The sequence below is a fragment of the Capricornis sumatraensis genome, chromosome 1 (assembly GCF_032405125.1).
Source record: "Capricornis sumatraensis isolate serow.1 chromosome 1, serow.2, whole genome shotgun sequence".
Taxonomy (NCBI): Eukaryota; Metazoa; Chordata; class Mammalia; order Artiodactyla; family Bovidae; genus Capricornis; species Capricornis sumatraensis.
Window position 1 is genome coordinate 78,597,515 of NC_091069.1, and position 19,318 is coordinate 78,616,832.

At 37.5% G+C, this 19,318-nt stretch overlaps 1 protein-coding gene across 1 annotated transcript in view; it reads left to right on the forward strand.

The window, feature by feature from the left end:
- The window catches only part of SRBD1 (S1 RNA binding domain 1), a 229,899-nt gene that overhangs the window by 25,987 nt on the left and 184,594 nt on the right, over positions 1–19,318 (forward strand). Inside the window, exons 6-9 of the mRNA XM_068970186.1 lie at positions 607–724; positions 1,964–2,102; positions 6,071–6,167; positions 7,503–7,638. Coding sequence (XP_068826287.1) covers positions 607–724; positions 1,964–2,102; positions 6,071–6,167; positions 7,503–7,638 — 490 coding nt within the window. The remainder of the gene's footprint in view (positions 1–606; positions 725–1,963; positions 2,103–6,070; positions 6,168–7,502; positions 7,639–19,318) is intronic.

Consider the following 19,318-nt stretch of genomic DNA (forward strand, 5'->3'; position numbering starts at 1 on the left):
CTGGCCTTTTGTCAAAGTGATCCTGGTAGACTTCAGTCTCTGAAAGCAATCTTGGGCTATCAGGAATGTAAAAGACACAGAGATGTGATCGAAGGACTGCATATTTCTTCCGGTTTAACTTACAATCTTCTGCCTTTGGGTTTTTTTTTTTTTTCATAAGCAGATTTAGTTTTCTTTTCCATCAATCATTTTTGCTAATTTATATTATCATCTCTCTAACTTTCTGCCTGTCATTTTATCAGTACCATTATTAGACAGATTATAAATAATAATAGGTAATAAAATAGGATGAGAGGTTTTAATAATAATACATTCTAAAATATCAAGATTTTGAAAATCAAGGAGAGACTAAATACTATTTCAGCTTGAAGGAGATTGTAGACACATAGCAATTACATAAAGCTCATTGTTAGCTGAATTCAGTATTAAAGACATTATAGGAACAATTAGTAAAACTTAAATGAGATCTGAGTGTTAGAATATAATATATCAATATAATATCAAACCCAGGTCTCCTGCATTGTGGGTGGATTCTTTACCAGCTGAGCCACAAGGGAAGCCCATAATATCGATATTATTATATATTACAAAAATTTTTATTTTCAGGGCTGTTGCAAAGAAGGCTCATAGTACAATCCAAAAAATTAAAAAGGAGGGGAAGATGTCTGAGTGCCTGTTAAAAGCTTTGCTGAACTGTAAGACTTTTGAAGAACTAGAACATGTGGTAAGGAACCCTTTTTATTTAATGTAATACCTACCTGAATATATTATAATTTGTGTCTTTTTATAGTTAAAAAATAGCCAGAAGTAAAAAGCCCCAGAGTCATCAGCCACCATCATTATTCAACAAAATATTCTTCATTCAGTAAACATCTTTTAAGCCTTTCTTTTTGTGCTAGGCACTTGGATTTACAAAGATGACTAATATATAGTCCTTGTCTTCAAGGAATTCCCAGTTGGGTAAGAAAAAAGAGTGGGTAACAGAAGTGAGAAGCTTGAGGGAGAGTGCTAAGCTGGAGACACAAATGTGAATGTCTTCAGCATATAGTTGGTATTTGGAGCCATGAAAATGGAAGATTTCACTCAAGGGAAGATCATAGGGTAAGCAGGTCAGGGTAGACCATTGAGAAAAACTAACTTTTGAAGATGGGTAGAGGACGGGATAGAAGGAGGTAATGATCAGTGGTTAAGTAATTAAATAGAGCAGGGAGTTTTGGCAAGATAAGGACTGAAAAATGTTTATTTGGTAATTAGGGGATCATTATGGCTCTTTGTGATACCACTTTCAGCAAGGTGTATGGAAAGAGAAGCCAGGTGGAGGTGGATTGAGTAGTGAATATATACTCAGAAGTAGAAGCATTGTGTGTGGACATGTTTTAGAGGAGCTTGCTTGAGTTGAGAACTTGTAGTCCTTGCAGCCCAAGCACTGAGTTTGTAAAGGGAATGAATCCAAGCAAATAGCTAACTGTAAGCATGTAGGAGAAGGGAGAAGGCAATGGCACTCCACTCCAGTACTCTTGCCTGGAAAATCCCATGGGTGGAGGAGCCTGGTAGGCTGCAGTCCATGGGGTCGCTAAGAGTCGGACACAACTGAGCGACTTCACTTTCACTTTTCACTTTCATGCGTTGGAGAAGGAAATGGCAACCCACTCCAGTATTCTTGCCTAGAGAATCCCAGGGACGGGGGAGCCTGGTGGGCTGCTGTCTGTGGGGTCCCACAGAGTCGGAGACGACTGAAGTGACTTAGCAGCAGCAAGCATGTAGGAAAGTATAAAGCATTTGATAAGGAATAACTTTTTATACAACTTGTATTCTTTGTTAGTATTATTCCTCTCTGAAGGAAGAAGAGTTGAAAAGAGGATGTCTTTAGCATTCTTGCATGTCCTCTCATTTTGTGTCCTAATTTTAACTTTTTCTTTTTAAAATTGATTGATTTGGTATGTTTTCTGATTTTTTACCCTAGTCAGCGCCATATAAAACTGGGAGCAAAGGCACCAAAGCCCAGAGAGCAAAGCAGCTGGGATTAGAAGGAGCAGCCAGGACACTGCTGGAGAATCCGGGGGAGCTGAGTCTGCTCTCTTATATTAGACCCAATGTGAAAGGTACTTAATTGTTTAAAGAGGTCTCTCCTGTTTCTTTTCTAATTTAAAAACTTAGGTAAAAAAATTGGTTCATTAAGTAACACAAAAGAATAGTATAGCATATAAAGGGAAAATTATTCTAATAAAACAAATCCCAGTATATCTTTCTTAGCCATTTAGCTTTCCTTTTTTGATAAAGTGCCTGTTCTTATCTTTTGCTCATTTTTCTGTTGTGTTGTTTCTCTTTTTTCTTATTAATTTGTGAGTATTTTTTAGATATTCTCTCTCGGAGTTATGTGTGTTACAGATCTTTTCTCCCAACTTGTATCTTCTCTTTTCACTTTGTTTATGCTATCTTTTGGTAAATAGAGTCTTAGTTTTATCATAGTTAATTTATTTATCTTCAATTTTATTAATCTTTTAAGATAATTGGGTTTTTTTTCTTTTTAAAGAATTCCCTTTGCATCCAAGATTATACAGATACTCCTATATTCTTTTAAAACCTTTATCCTATTTCTAAAAACTTATTAAAATTTTACAATTGAAAAGTCATATCTACTCTTTAGAAAGAATTTCAACAATTCAGACAGACATTAATTGTAAAAGAAAGTCCTACTCCCACACATCTGCTCTCCAGGAGTAAAATGCTTGTCTTTTTCTGAAGTGTATCTTCTTATCTCAGTGTGTGTACATGTACAGGAAAGGATGAAAGAGGAAAGGGGTAAAGGAGAGATATTTCTAAGAAAAACCCAAGAAAAGTGACAAATGATACATGTCAAGGTGTGTTGGTTTTATTGTCAAAATGAGCCTTGAAGTGAGAGCTTTTTAAGTAAGAGTGATGGCTCTTTTCAGGGAGTGCTCTGATAGGATTGAATGGGGAGATTGATGCTCTAGTGATCACTACTCTCATTCTAGTTCTTTTTGACCTTCTGTTCTTCAGGCTGGGAGATTGTCTGTAGGGGGCAGTCTCTGATAACAAAATCTGCAGGATGTACTAAACTGTAGAGAAGCAGCATACTGAAACCTGTGTTTTTTTTTAAATAATCTGGCAAATACGGATTTGCAGTTGGAAGAATTGAGTATGTGTGTCTGTGAAAATATGAATATCTGCTCATACCCAAATACACCCACCTTAATATCTGTATTGAAAAGGGCAGTAATAAGAAAAAGCAAATTTGTATTATTTGAATTTAGAAATGGATTGAAATGAGTAAAATTCAAGTTTAATTTTTAATGTGTATTTCCCATTATATTTTCAAATGGTTGCAACTTTAATATTTTAATGTTAGCTGCAACTGTTTAAGCAAGCATTGAGGTTAGCCACAGTGGAAACTGTCTGAGCCCAGTGTTGGTGTGTTTTATTATACATGTTGGAGCTTTCAAAATGTTAGATGCACAGTGATTTATGGTTTGTTTTATTTTTATCTTCTGGTCTGTTTCCTTTCCTTCTACTCTTCACCTCCTCTGGTACTGAATACATTCCTATTCAGTATGTTTGATAATCTTATATCTTTTACTTGTCCTATGGGGTGATGCTCATGCACTATCTGATGATGAGTACTAGGTGTACTTCTGATAATGGGGTAGGTCAGGCCCAGCACAGTTACACATACCAGAGCCCATCTAGCACACATACCAGAACTTTTCTGTTTGCTTTTCTCCCTTTTTCTTTTACTCTAATCACAAACGTAGTATTGTAATCAATTCTAAACAACTTTGAATTGCTTTTCAAAGTTTGCTTGGAATGTTTTTCCCTTCTGTCTTTTCCTTCTTTACGCTACATACATCCTCTTGATCACTCTCTGTTCCTTACTATTTTTCCAAATAAGTATTTTCCTTATTCCCATCATTCCTCAAAGAAGTATTTCAGAAACCAAATATTTCAGTATCACCACCCCCCCAACATAGGAGGCACTTTTAATTACTACAGACCAACAAGAATTGGTCTGAAAGAAAGATAGGCTGTGCTGCAAATGGACTGTATCCTAGAAGATCCAGAATATCCCTCTATAAGGAGGAGTGGCTAATCACCCCTTTGTAAGTAAGATGAGGTGGTGTTAGTGCAGATAAGCTGAGAAGTGGCCAGTTTTTTAATTTTGGAGGTTTGAAGAGTGTGTGGCACTGCAAGGCACTGCAAGGCAAGGGATATGATTTTCTGGTTCTCTGGACATTATTTTCTCCTGATTTTACTGAGATGCTAAACTTTTTGAACTCTTGTTATCCTTGGCTGTATTAAGCCCCAATGAACAATTCTCTCTGATGAGACAAGGTGCTTTTTTTAAAACACACAAGACTCTCTTCCAATTCTCTCTCCCTAGTTGGACTGAGATGGGGGTTTGTAATTTGGATGAGCTCTTGAAATGGCTGAATGTTTCTACCTGCTGTTAAGCACTCTGGCTCTGAGGTAGTTCAGTGTACCTCCCTACCAATGGTTTTTTTTAAGCTTTAATGAGTATCAGAATCATCTGGGATGCTTTGTAAAACAATAAAATGCCACAGTCTAGAATCTATATTTTTAGCAAGTATGTAATATAATTTTATTTTAGGGTCCTTAGACTATACAATCCATTGTTCTAGAGCTTTTGAATAATTTTAATTACATATGGTTCATTAAATACATAAGGTTTACAAACTGCATCTCCCTCAATGATGTGAACTTTTCAAAAACTTAATCGCCAAATATATAATTTCCTCTTTCTGTTCTCTCTCATTAATTGATCTCATTGTAGGTTCCCCCTTTACTACTGACTTCTCACCCTGGTAGTCTCATTAAACTTTGAGTGATGATACTCTGAAGTACTTTTGGACTCCAGGAATGAGTGCATAGTGAGTAGTTTTCTAGGATAAAGACTGTCTAGCAAGAAAGCTAACACAGAACAGACATCTACTGACTGCTTACTATGTGCCATAGCTGTTCAAAGTTCTTATATACATAGCCTTCCACCTATCAGATTGTTCCTGAAAATTGCCTCCTAGGGAAATTCTCTTAAAATGTAAACAGGATACCTATTGATTTCAGTTACCAAATTTCCTTGAAATAAATGCAATTACATCATTAGTTAAGATCAGTTATCATTCTGCGACCCAACAAGACATTTCCTCTTTATTAATTATTCTGTAAGTCTGTCCTCCTGCTCTCTTTGTCTTTTGTACCTGTTACTCATTAAATTTGTGCTCTTAGAAAAACATGATACTCAGTGCTAGTGTAATTGAAGCTTTAATGCAAGAAAAAGCTTTAATGGAAATGGAACAATAAAGACAAAAGAAATAAAGGAATGCCTTGCAAATGATTTCTTGGTATATAAGCTGATATTGCAGGGACCATAATATACAAGACACACTGCTGTAAATTAGCAAACTGAAAGCACTCAGAGAGAACTTAACATACCATTCGTAGACAGTTCAGCTTAAAGATGAATAGCCACGTAATGACTCTTGTGCTTATTTGAGATTTGAGACCTATTTCAAATAGGTCACTGAAAATGTGAATAAATGCCTCATAAACAAAACTGGGATATTAATAAAATTCCTTGTAAAGGAGAATTTTTATAACTGGAATGAAGTAGTATACCTTGGGATATTACTATTAATATGTATTTCCTATAACCACACTTAATATTTGTAAATAGTTCATGAAGTAGATACTATTATTACCATTTTTATAGGAATCTGAGGCACAGAGAGGACAAGTAACTTACCCAGCACACATTTGGTGGATGGTGGAGCCAGGGTTAGATCAGGCACCTGGCTCCAGACTTGCATTTTTTTACCACTAGGTTATATGGTATGTTAAGGCCCTGTATTACTGTTTTTGGAGGCTTGTTTTCAATGCTGAGGGAAGCTTGTCACTGCTATGATACTTTTCTGTCTTAAATTTGTCGATTTAAGGTTTTATTTTGACTGGAAAAAATTTATTGTGATTTAATTATAGATTTAAAAACCAATCTCTAGTTCTTGCTTTTGTTTTCCTTCTTACCCTTCTCCTAAAGGGCTTTCAGCGCTCCAGGATATTGAAACAGGAGTGCAGCATATTTTAGCAGACATGATTGCTAAAGACAAAGACACACTTGACTTCATTCGGAAATTGTGAGTAACTTTGGGAGAGTTTTCTGCTCTGTGGACACATGCTGTTAAGGGTTGCACAGTTAGTGCTAATTCCAGTGCTCATTAAAACTTTACTTTCAGACTTTAAAACTTTGTAAAATTTTTTTAGTAGCAGAATTCTTTGTTCAAATAACAGAACCCGAGTACATGAAACAGATAAAAGTAAAGTTGTTTTAATTGAATTCTGGGCATGGATCCTGGAACTCTGCCTGTTCATCCTCCTTATTCTGAAGCACCTCAGCAGAGGCCTCTGAGGAACATGGTTTAAAAACCACTGCCTAGTGCAGTGTATGCTAGAGAGCAATTCATAACTATTTAGAGTGGGTGGCATTGCTTTTTAAGCAAATTGTGATGTATGTACTTCATTTTATAATATCTCATTTCTGGTATTTACCAGTGGTTGGATTACCTTGGAAATGTGTAATATGAGGTATGGATAAATGTGATGACCTCAAAATGAATTTTAGGTGATGGAGAGAGCAGCTTATCCATATTATCACACCAATTTATAAGAAAGTAAAACCTTTTGACCTAGACACTACTTGGGGTTATGGATTTTATGCCTTCTAAAAAAAAGACATTGTTTAAAAACCCTATTTTTAGGTACTCTGTCTTTCCTTTTCTTCTGTATATCGAAAGACAGTTTTGATTTGTTTTTGCAGAGGTCTGTTCTTCCTCTCTCTCAACATCTCTAGCTGTGTGAACTGTGCAGAGGAGAGCAAAGGTGGAGATGAACCAGTTGACTACTGTTGCTTATCAGGGTTTTTGTTGATATAAGGGAGAAAAATTTTCTGTTTTCTCAGTGGCCCTCACAGAAATGAGCTGAAGTAGAAGAACTGCCCAGGTTTTTAAGTGTGTTTTTATAAGTAATCATACTGCTGAAATTTGGTTCAATTTCATAAATTGTCGTTGGAAGCTGTCCTGACATATTATCGTTTCCCTTTTTTAGCTTTTAATTGGTTCTGACTCCCTAACTCAGTGATTAGAAAACGATGATATCTAGGCCAGAGTTATTGGTCTCTTGGCTAACTGCAGGTAGTATCTAAACTCATTTAGATATTTTACAGGAGGACTGGGTTGATACATAAATAGATTTGTGCTGTGCTAGATATGTGAGACCTATGCTAGCATGAATAAGTGAGGAGTCCTTTTTTCATGGGTCAGTATCATTTTTATACTTGAGCATCATATTAAAAAAATCTTATTTGGTAATTCTCGTTTAGTTTTTTGCTCATCTTATTTCTCTGTATAATGTGTTTCTTTACTGAAATACATGTTAATAACTACTTGTGGTTGAATACTTGTGTATCTGAACAGGTGCCAAGATAGATATATTCATATCCAGTCATCTTTGGCAAAAGTGTCCTCAAAAAAAGTAAATGAAAAAGATATTGATAAGTTTCAGCTCTATCAAAACTTCTCATGCAATATAAGAAACATCCAACATCATCAGGTAAATCAGGAAACTGCTTATTCATGCTGATAATAGTAATAATGATAATTCTTCAGATTCATTTATTACTTTTTTTACTAAGGACTTAAAGAATTTTCAATCAGCTATTTTCTTTTTTCCTTCATATAAATTTTTCTAATTTTCTTATATCCTCTGCATTTCACAAACGGGAATCTCAAGACCCACAGAAGTTAGTAAATGACACTGAGAATTATTAGCAGAGCTAACAGTATAACACTACGTACCTTGGCTCTGTGGCAGGTGATCTTTCTTATTAGACTTTCCTTCCCAGGAAGAGATTTGATCTGGATATGAGCTCAATTCTGGATCCTTTCCATCTGAAATATAAATTAGAGATACCTGATTTAGAATAAAGTATGAGAAATCTCTCCTAGTTATATAAATTATAGTCATTATATCTATCTTTTAATCTCATTTTTCATTTTACTAATTCTTATCCTAATTGTAGTTATAGGTTATATAGCTACATGTGGAATGTTGCTTTAACTTGTGGAACAAATTTTTTTTTTACAAACCAATAATACAGTAACACTAACTTTTATATTTACCTGTGTAGCTATCTTTACCACTGTTCTTTACTTCTTTGTATGCTTTTGAGTTACTATCTAGATTTTATTTCAGCCTGGAGGACTTCCTGTTATGTTTCATGTAGGGTGGGTCAACCCCCTCAGATTTTGTTTTTCTGGAAAAATCTTCAGTTCAGTTCAGTTCAGTTGCTCAGTCGTGTCTGACTCTTTGCGACCCCATGAATTGCAGCACGCCAGGCCTCCCTGTCCATCATCATCTCCCGGAGTTCACCCAGACTCATGTCCATCGAGTCCGTGATGCCATCCAGCCATCTCATCCTGGGTCGTCCCCTTCTCCTCCTGCCCACAATCCTTCCCAGCATCAGAGTCTTTTCCAGTGAGTCAACTCTTCGCATGAGGTGTCCGAAGTACTGGAGCTTCAGCTTTAGCATCATTCCTTCCAAAGAAATCCCAGGGTTGATCTCCTTCAGAATGGACTGGTTGGATATCCTTGCAGTCCAAGGGACTCTCAAGAGTCTTCTCCAACACCCCAGTTCAAACGCATCAATTCTTTGGTGCTCAGCCTTCTTCACAGTCCAACTCTCACATCCATACATGACCACAGGAAAAACCATAGCCTTGACTAGACGGACCTCAGGTGGTAAAGTAATGTCTCTGCTTTTGAATATACTGTCTAGGTTGGTCATAACTTTTCTTCCAAGGAGTAAGCGTCTTTTAATTTCATGGCTGCAATCACCATCTGCAGTGATTTTGGAGCCCCAAAAAATAAAGTCTGACACTGTTTCTACTGTTTCCCCATCTATTTCCCATGAAGTGATGGGACCAGATGCCATGATCTTCGTTTTCTGAATGTTGAGCTTTAAGCCAACTTTTTCACTCTTCTCTTTCACTTTCTTCAAGAGGCTTTTCAGTTCCTCTTCACTTTCTGCCATAAGGGTGGTGTCATCTGCATATCTGAGGTTATTGCTGTTTCTCCCGGCAGTCTTGATTCCAGCTTGTGTTTCTTCCAGTCCAGTGTTTCTCATGATGTACTCTGCATAGAAGTTAAATAAGCAGGGTGACAATATACAACCTTGATGTACTCCTTTTCCTATTTGGAACCAGTCTGTTGTTCCATGTCCAGTTCTAACTGTTGCTTCCTGACCTGCATACAGGTTTCTCAAGAGGCAGGTCAGGTGGTCTGGTATTCCCATCTCTTTCAGAATTTTCCACAGTGTATTGTGATCCACACAGTCAAAGGCTTTGGCATAGTCAAGAAAGCAGAAATAGATGTTTTTCTGGAACTCTCTTGTTTTTTTGATGATCCAGCAGATGTTGGCAATTTGATCTCTGGTTCCTTTGCCTTTTCTAAAATCAGCTTGATTTTTAGTTGTGATAAAATACATATAACATAAGCTTTACTATCTTAACTATTTTTAAGGGTACAGTTTAGTAATGTTAAGTATATTGACATTATTGTGCAACCAATCTCCAGGTTTTTTGTTTTTTTGTCTTGCAAAACAGCTTTTGTGAATGTAGAATTCTTGGTTGACAGTTTTTTCTTTCAGCACTTTGAATATGTCATCCCACTATCTTCTGACATACATGGTTTTGATGAGAAATCAGCTGTTAATCTTACTGAGCCTTTGCATATGATGAATTACTTTTCTTGCTTCATTCAAGATTCTCTTTAACTTTTGACAATTTGATTATAATTTGTCTTGCTGTGGATCTCCAAGTTTATTCTTCTTGAAGTTTGTTGTGATTCTTGGTTGTATAGATAGATGTTTTTCATCAAAATTGGGAAAATTATGGCCATTATTTTTTCAAATATTCTTTGAGCCCTTTTCTCTCCTGAGTTTCCTGTTAAATGTATGTTGGCATGCTTTAGAGTCTCTTAGGCTCTGTTCATTTCTTTTCTTTCTTCTTCTCAGACTGTAATCTCAATTGACATATCTTCAAGTTGATTATTCTCTTTGTTCAAATTGACTATTGAAACCCTTAAGTAAATTTTTCATTTATTCATTATATTTCTTTGCTCAGGAATTTGTCTGGTTCTTTTTTATGATTCCCGATTATATTGATATTCTGTATTTGTTGGGACAACATTCTCATGGTTTCTTTTAGGTCTCTGTCTATGATTTCCTTTAACTGAGCATGTTTATAGCAGTTTCAGTTCAGTTCAGTTCACTTGCTCAGTTGTGTCCAGCCCCATGGACTGAAGCACTCCAGGCCTCCCTGTCCATCACCAACTCCCAGAGTTTACCCAAATTCATGTCCGTCGAGTCGGTGATGCCATCCAACCATCTCATCCTCTGTCGTCCCGTTCTCCTCCCATCTTCAATCTTTCCCAGCATCAGGGTGTTTTCAAAAAGTCAGTTCTTTGCATCACGTGGCCAAAGTATTGGAGTTTCAGCTTCAACATCAATCCCTCCAATGAACACTCAGGACTGATCTCCTTTAGAATGGACTGGTTGGATCTCCTGGCAATCCAAGGGACTTTCAAAAGTCTTCTCCAGTACCACCAGTTCAGAAGCATTAATTCTTCAGTGCTCAGCTTTCTTTATAGTCCAACTCTTACATCCATACATGACTACTGGAAAAACCATAGCCTTGACTAGACAATTTAAAGTGTGTCTATTAATGCCAAGGTCTGAGCTTCCTCAGAGACAGTTTCTATTAGTTTCTTTTTTCCTGTGAATGTTTGCCTGCCTTGTAATTTGTTGTTAAAACTTGGAGTTTGATTGTCAACACTGAAAATCAAGTTCTCTTTCTCCCCAGCATTTGTTGTTATTTCTGTTATTGTTTTGTGGTTTGTTTAGGGACTTCTAAATTGTTTCTGTAGTCTGTATTCTCTATCATGAATACACTGAAGTCTCTGGTCCCTTAGCTTAGTTGACATCTGATTACTTGACAGAGATTTACTTAAGCCCTGGAGCAAAAACAAATAACTGTCTCCCAGTCTTGCATATTTGCTCTCATTGGGACATTCATCAACATTTAGTGAGTGTGTTTACAGCTCTACCTTAGCCTTCACTTCCTCTTTGCATGGAACGCTAAGGTCAGACAGAAGTGAAAACTTTTTAAGGTCTTCTCAGACCAAGTGTCTTGTCTGGTGCTGAGTGCTAGACAAGACACATGACCTCTAAGATTCCCTAAAATATGCAGACATTTAAAAAAGCCTCTTTCCCTCAAGTGTCTCATTTACTGGCTTCTTCCTTTCCCAGTTTTCTGGTCTGTCTGATGTTGCTCTAATTATAATTCCTTATCCCCAAGTGTTCCTTTACCTTTGAGACTGCAGCTAACACATTGCCTTTAAATATTTTGGACAGATACCACCCAGGAAATGACATATGTCTTGGGGAAGCTCTGAGACAGGCGAAACAAAGGCAAGTCCTTGAGCCAAACCCTCAGGAAGCATGAAACAGATCAAAACACATAATCACAATTTTTTGAGAATAAGGTCCATATTGCTCCCTCTAGTACTAGCAACCTGCACCAGAAAAGTAGGCTGTTATCGGTACCACCACTGTTGAACTGGAGAGTGGAGGATGGTAAGTGGGTACGTTAAAAGTGCTGTTTTACCAAAATTCTGCAGCTTCTTTCTTCTTTTCAGTTCAGTTCAGTTTGTTATAAGTTTTCTTCTTTTTGTGTTCCTCTGGTTGTTGTAAGATTTTCATTAGATTTCAGAGTTAAGAAAAAATTGAATCTGACAGTTTTATGCTAGCTTGTTACTTCTGTAGAGGTTTGGATTTTAGAATTTCCTCCTCTGCCACTTTGGTGATACCACATTTAACAGCATGTATTCCCCTGTTCTGTTCTAAAACCAGCATGTGACTTTAGCCTTATAAAGTGTTATCTTGTTTAATTTTTTTAGTTTGAAGTCTACTTTGACATCAGGATTGCAACTTGTATTTTCTTAATGAAAATTGATTCCACCCTTGTTTTAATATTAACTTTTCAATTATATGAAATGCTTGCCCTTAGTTCTTTTGCTAAAAATTTCTAGTCTTCCTTTAGCTGACTGAAGCTCATTCTCTAGTCTAGTATGGAGTTGGCAAAACTTTTCTGTAAATGACCGGAGAGAAAATATTTTAGACTTGGTGGGCTAGATGGCTCTTCCTGCAAATTCACAACTGCCATTGTAGCATGCAAGCAGTCATAGATAATACATAAGTGAATGAGCATAGTGTGTTTTAAACAAAATTCTGTATGTGAAAACAGATGTTGGATTGGATTTGGTCCATGGGCCATAGTTTGCTGGCCTCTGCTCTTACATTAATGTTTTCTCAAGAAGATTTTATGTGTATAGTACAGGCATACCTTATTCCATAGTGCTTTGCTTTATTATGCTTTGCCAATACTGCCTAGTTTATGGATTGAAGGTTTGTGACAACTGTGTGTCATACAAGTCTGTTGGCACCAGTTTCCAACATTTGCTGATTTTACGTCTCTTATGTTACATTTTCATAATTCTCACAATGTTTCAAAAAAATCTAAATGTTGTTATAGTGATCTGTGATCTTGGATGTTACTATTGTAATTGTTTTGGGGTGCCACAACCACACCTGTATAAGACAGAAAACTGAACTGATAAGTACCATGTGTGTTCTGACTGCTCCACCAATCAGCTGTCTCCCTTTCTGTCTCTTCCTTGGACCTCACTATTTCCTGAGATATAATAATATTGACATTAGGCCATTTATAATTATTCTACAGTGGCCCCTAAGTGTTCAAATGAAAGGAGGAGTTGCACATCTCTCACTTTAAATCAAAAACTAGAAATGATTACGTTTAGTGAGAAAAACAAGCCAAAAGCTGAGATAGGCCACTGTCTAGCCTCTTGTGCCAAATAGGCAGCCAAGTTGTGAATGCAAAGGATACATTCTTGAAGGAAACTGAAAGTGCTACTCTAGGGAACAAAGAATGATAAGAAAGTAAAGCAGCCTTTTGATGATATCAAGAAATTTTCAGTAGTCTAGATAGAAGATCAAAGCAGCAGTAACACTTCCTTAAGTCAAAGCCTAATCCAGAGCATGGGCCAAGCTACCTTTAACTCTGTGAAGACTGAAAGTTGAGGAGGCTGCAGAAGATAAGTTTGAAACTAGCAGAGGTTGGTTCATGAAAAGAAGATTTAAGGAAAGAAGCAATCTTCATAACTTAAAAGTGCAAAGTGGGGACTTCCCTGGTGGTGCAGTGGTTAGGACTCCATGCTTCCACTGCAGGGGGCACAGATTCAGTCCCTGGTTGGTGAAATAAGACCTTGTGTGCTATTCAACTCAACCAAAAAAAGAAAAAAAAAAAAGGTGAAACAGCACATGCTAATGTAGAAGCTGCAACAAGTTATCCAGAAACTCTAACTAAGATAATTAATGAAGGTAGCTACAATAAGCAACAGATTTTCATTATAGACAAGAAACAGCCTTATACTTGAGGAAGATGCCATCTAGGACTTTCATAGCTAGAGAGGAAAAAATGCCTGGCTTCAAAGCTTCAAAGGATACGGTCTCTCTTGTTAGCGACTAATGCAGCTGGTGACTTGAAATTGAAGCCAATGCTCTATAAATGGAACAACAAAGAAAGCCAGGATAACAGCACATCTGCTTACAACATGGTTTGCTGAATACTTTAAGCCTACAGTTGAGTTCTACTGCTCAGGAATAAAGGTGCCTTTCAAAATATTATTGCTCATTCACAATGCACCTGGTCACCCAAGAGTTCTGATGGAGATGTACAATGAGATTAATGTTGTTTTCATGCCTGCTAATGCAGCATCCACTCTGCAAGCAGTAATTTTGATTATCAAGTCTTGTTATTTATGAAATGCATTTCAGAAGACTATAGGTGTTATAGAAAATCCTCTAATGGATTTGGGCAAAGATTAAAAAAATGAAGATCATGGCATCTGGTCCCATCACTTCATGGCAAATAGTTGGGAAAACAATGGAAACAGTGACAGACTTTATTTTGGGGGGCTCCAAAATCACTGCAGACAGTGACTGGAGCCATGAAATTAGAAGACGCTTGGTCCTTGGAAGAAAAGCTATGACAAACCTAGATAGCATATTAAAAAGCAGAGACATCACTTTGCTGACAAAGGTCCATCTAATCAAAGCTATGGTTTTTCCAGTAGTCATGTATGAATGTGAGAGTTGGACCGCAAAGAAGGCTGAGCACTGAAGACTTGATGCTTTTGTATTGTGGTGTTGGAGAAGACTCTTGAGAGTCCCTTGGACTGCAAGGAGATCAAACCAGTCAATCCTAAGGAAATCAACCCTGAATATTCATTGTAAGGACTGATGCTGAAGCTGAAGCTTCAGTACTATTTTGGCCACCTGATGTGAAGAGCTGGAAAAGACCCTGATGCTGAGAAAGATAAAAGGCAGGAGGAGAAGGAGACAACAAACAGAGGATGAGATGGTTGGATGGCATCACTGACTCGATGGACATGAGTTTGAGCAAGATCCAGGAGATGGTGAAGGACAGGGAAGCCTGAAGTGCTGCAGTCCATGGGGTCTCAAAGAGTTGGACACAACTGAGCGACTGAACGTCAAGAAAGGATTCACCATTCTAGATGCCATTAAGACCATTTGTGATTCGTGGGAAGAGAGATGATATCAATGTTAATAGGAATTTGGAAGAAGTTGATTTCAGTCTTTATGGGTGACTTTTAAGGGTTCAAGATTTCAGTGAAGGAAATAACTGAAGCTATGATAGAAATAGCAAGAAAGCTAGAATTAGAAGTAGAGCCTAAAGATGTGAAAGAATTGTTATCATCTTGTTACTTAACTAATGGACGAGGAATTACTTTTTATGGATGAGCAAAGAAAGATGTTTCTGTGAGATGGAATCTGCTCCTGGTACAGATGTTGGAAAGATTGTTCAGATGGCAACAGATGATTTATTAATAGAATGTTACCTCAGCTTTGTTGAGAAAGCAGTGTCAGGTTTTGAGGGGATTGATTCCAGGTTCTACTGTGGGTAAAATGCTGTCAGCATTTGCCTGTTACAGAGAAATTGCTCCTGAAAGGAAGGATCAATTGATGTGGCAAACTTCATTGTTGTCTTATTTTAAGAAATTGCCATAGCCACCCCAGTCTTCTGCAGCCACCATCCAGATCATTCAGCAGCCATCAACACTGAGGTAAGACCCTCCACTAACAAAAAGAGTATGACTTGCTGAAGGTTCAGATGAGAATTAATATTATTTAGCAATGAAGTATTTAACATTTTTAAAAAATATTTATTGAAGTATAGTTGTACAATTTTATATAAATTGCAGGTTACATATATCAATTCACAAATTTTAAAGGTTTATGCTCCATTTATAGTCATTATAAAATATTGGTTATATTCCCTGTGTTGTACAGTATATCCTTGTAGCTTATTTTATACATAGTAGTTTGTAACCCTTTTTTAAAAAAAAATTGTCTATTTTTATTTCATTTTTTTTGACTGCCCTGGATCTTTGTTGTGGCATGTAGGCTTTCTCTAATAGTAGAGAGCAGGAGCTACTCTTTGTTGTGGTGTAAGGACTTCTCACTGTGGTGACTTCTCTTGTTGTGGAGGATGGGCTCTAGAGCCCTAGCTCAGTAGCTGTGCACACAGACTTAGTTGCTCCATGGCACGTGGGATCCTCCTGGACCAGGAGTTGAACCCACGTACCCTGCTTTGGCAGGTGAATTCTTAACTACTAGACCACCAGGGAAGTCCCTAGTTTGTACCTCTTAATCCCCTTCCTCTATCTTTTCCTCTCCCCCGTTCCCTCACCACCCCACTGGTACACTAGTTTGTTCTCTATATCTGCGAATCTTTTTTTTGCTGTATTTTGTAATTTGTTGTATTTTTATCTTCCACATATAAGTGATATCATATAATATTTTTCTTCTCTATCTTATTTCTTAGCATAATACCCTCCCTGTTCATCCATGTTGTTGCATATGACAAAAATTTTGTTCTTTTGTATGGCTGTGTGTGTGGTGTTGATATATACCACATCTTCTTTATCCATTCTTCTGTTGAAGGACACTTAAATTGCTTCCATTTCCTGGCAATTGTAAATAATTTGGCTTTGAACATTGCAGTGCACGTGTCTTTCTGAGTTAGTGTTTTTGTTTTGGATATACACTCAGGAGTGGAATTGTGGGGTCATATGACAGTTCTACTCTTAGTTTTTTGAGAAACTTCCATACTCTTTTCCCCAGTGGCTGCACCAGTTTACATTCCCAGCAGCTGTGTACAGGGTTCCCTTTTCCATATCCTCGCCGGCATTTGTTATTTGTGTTCTTTTTGATGATAGCTGCTTTTAAATTACATTTTTTTTAGACATATTGTATTGTTTACCTAGACTACAGTATAATATAACTTTTATATGCACTGGGTAACCAAAAAATATGACTTGCTTGATTGTGATAGTTGCTTTATTGTAGTAGTCTGAAACTGAATTTGCAGTATCTCTGAGATTCACCTGTATTCTCTGACTTTATGACACAGTCACAATTGTTTCCTTTGTCCTTGATACTTGAAGGACAGCTTGGCTCAGTATAATATTTTTTGCTTGCATTTCCTTTCCTTATGTTTCTCAAATCTGTTTCTCTGTTGTTTTGCTTTGCATGTTTTTATTTGCTTCTTTGTTTTTGGAAATCAGATGTCAGTCTCATTTTCTGTTTTCTAGAAGTGCTAAAGATATGGGTCCTGTGTTGTTTATTCCTTTACTTTATTGGGTTATAGAAGGATGAGGGAGATTTGGAATCAAGACAGTGACAATGTTCTTTAAACCTGGAATTCCTCAAGAAATCATTTAAAAATTTTATTTTGTCCTCCTTTCTGAATTTTCCTATAATAAGGAGAAGATAATGAAAAACACATTGTACAGGAGACAGGGAGCAAGACCATCCCCAAGAAAAAGAAATGCAAAAAAGCAAAATGGCTGTCTGAGGAGGCCTTACAAATAGCTGTGAAAAGAAGGGAAGCAAAAAGCAAAGGAGAAAGGAAAGATATACCTAGTTGACTGCAGAGTTCCAAAGAATAGCAAGGAGAGAAAAGAAAGCCTTCCTCAGGGATCAATGCAAAGAAATAGAGGAAAACAACAGAATGGGAAAGACTAGAGATCTCTTCAAGAAAATTAGAGATACCAAGGGAACATTTCATGCAAGGATGGGCTCAATAAAGGACAGAAATGGTATGGACCTAACAGAAGCAGAAGATATTAAGAAGAGGTGGCAAGAAAACACAGAAGAACTGTACAAAAAGGATCTTCACAACCCAAATTATCATGAAGGTGTGATCACTCACACTCACATAGAGCTGGACATCTTGGAATGTGAAGTCAGGTGGGCTTTAGGAAGCATTACTATGAACAAAGCTAGTGGAGGTGATGGAATTCCAGTTGAACTATTGCAAATCCTAAAAGATGATGCTGTGAAAGTGGTGCACTCAATATGCCAGCAAATTTGGAAAACTCAGCAGTGGCCACAGGACTGGAAAAGGTCAGTTTTCATTTCAATCCCAAAGAAAGGCAATGCCAAAGAATGCTCAAACTACTGCACAGTTGCACTCATCTCACATGCTAGTAAAGTAATGCCCAAAATTCTCCAAGCCAGGCTTCAGCAATATGTGAAGCTTAAAATTCCAGATGTTCAAGCTGGTTTTAGAAAAGGCAGAGAAACCAGAGATCAAATTGCCAACATCTGCTGGATCATTGAAAAAGCAAGAGAGTTCCAGAAAAACATCTGCTTTATTGATTATGCCAAAGCCTCTGACTGTGTGGATCACAATAAACTGTGGAAAATTCTGAAAGAGATGGGAATACCAGACCACCTGACCTGCCTCTTGAGAAACCTGTATACAGATCAGGAAGCAACAGCTAGAACTGGACATGGAACAACAGACTGGTTTGAAATAGGAAAAGGAGTACATCAAGGCTGTATATTGTCACCCTGCTTATTTAACTTCTATGCAGAGTACATCATGAGAAACGGTGGGCTGGAGGAAGCACAAGCTGGAATCAAGATTGCTGGGAGAGACATCAATAACCTCAGATATGCAGATGACACCACTCTTATGGCAGAAAGTGAAGAAGAACTAGAAAGCCTCTTGATGAAAGTGAAAGAGGAGAGTGAAAAAGTTGGCTTAAAGCTCAACATTCAGGAAACAAAGATCATGGCATCTGGTCCCATCACTTCATGGGAAATGGATGGGGAAACAGTGTCTGACTTTATTTTTCTGGGCTCTAAAATCACTGCAGATGGTAATTGCAGCCATGAAATTAAAAGATGCCTACTCCTTGGAAGGAAAGTTATGACCAACCTAGACAGCATATTAAAAATCAGAGACATTACTTTGCCAACAAAGGTCCATCTAGTCAAGGCTATGGTTTTTCCAGTAGTCATGTGTGGATGTGAGAGTTGGACTATAAAGAAAGCTGAGTGCTGAAGAATTAATGCTTTTGAACTGTGGTGCTGGCGAAGACTTTTGAGAGTCCCTTGGACTGCAAGGAGATCCAACCACTCCCTCCTAAAGGAGATCAGTCCTGGGTGTTCATTGGAGGGACTGATGTTGAAGCTGAAACTCCAGTACTTTGGCTACCTGATGCAAAGCGATGACTCATTTGAAAAGACACTGATGCTGGAAAAGATTGAGGGCAGGAGGAGAAGGGGACAACAGAGGATGAGATGTTTGGGTGGCATCACCAACACAGTGAACATGGGTTTGGGTGGACTCCGGGAGTTGGTGATGGACAGGGAGGCCTGGCGTGCTGCGGTTCATGGGGTCACAGAGTCGGACACGATTGAGCAACTGAACTGAACTGAATGAAAAAGACTAGAATGTGTTACTTTTTATAATGATGTTTAATTATCATCACTAAAATTTTTCAAAACTTATGGTGGTATACATGTGAAAATGTTTATTTTTATTTTGTGTGTGTGTAACAACAAAGAATCTTCAGTTATGCTACAAATATTCTTGAACACTAACTGTGCATTGGTTCCTTCTTAGGGTATATAGGTGACATGGTCCCTGCTCTTGAGCTTTTGAAGTATTTCACTGTTATGTCTAAGTTGTCTGTTTTACTTTTGTGTACACTGTATCACATGGGGTAAAGTGCATACTTCTGATAATTGGAAAAATTGTTAGAGTGAAATTTTACTTAC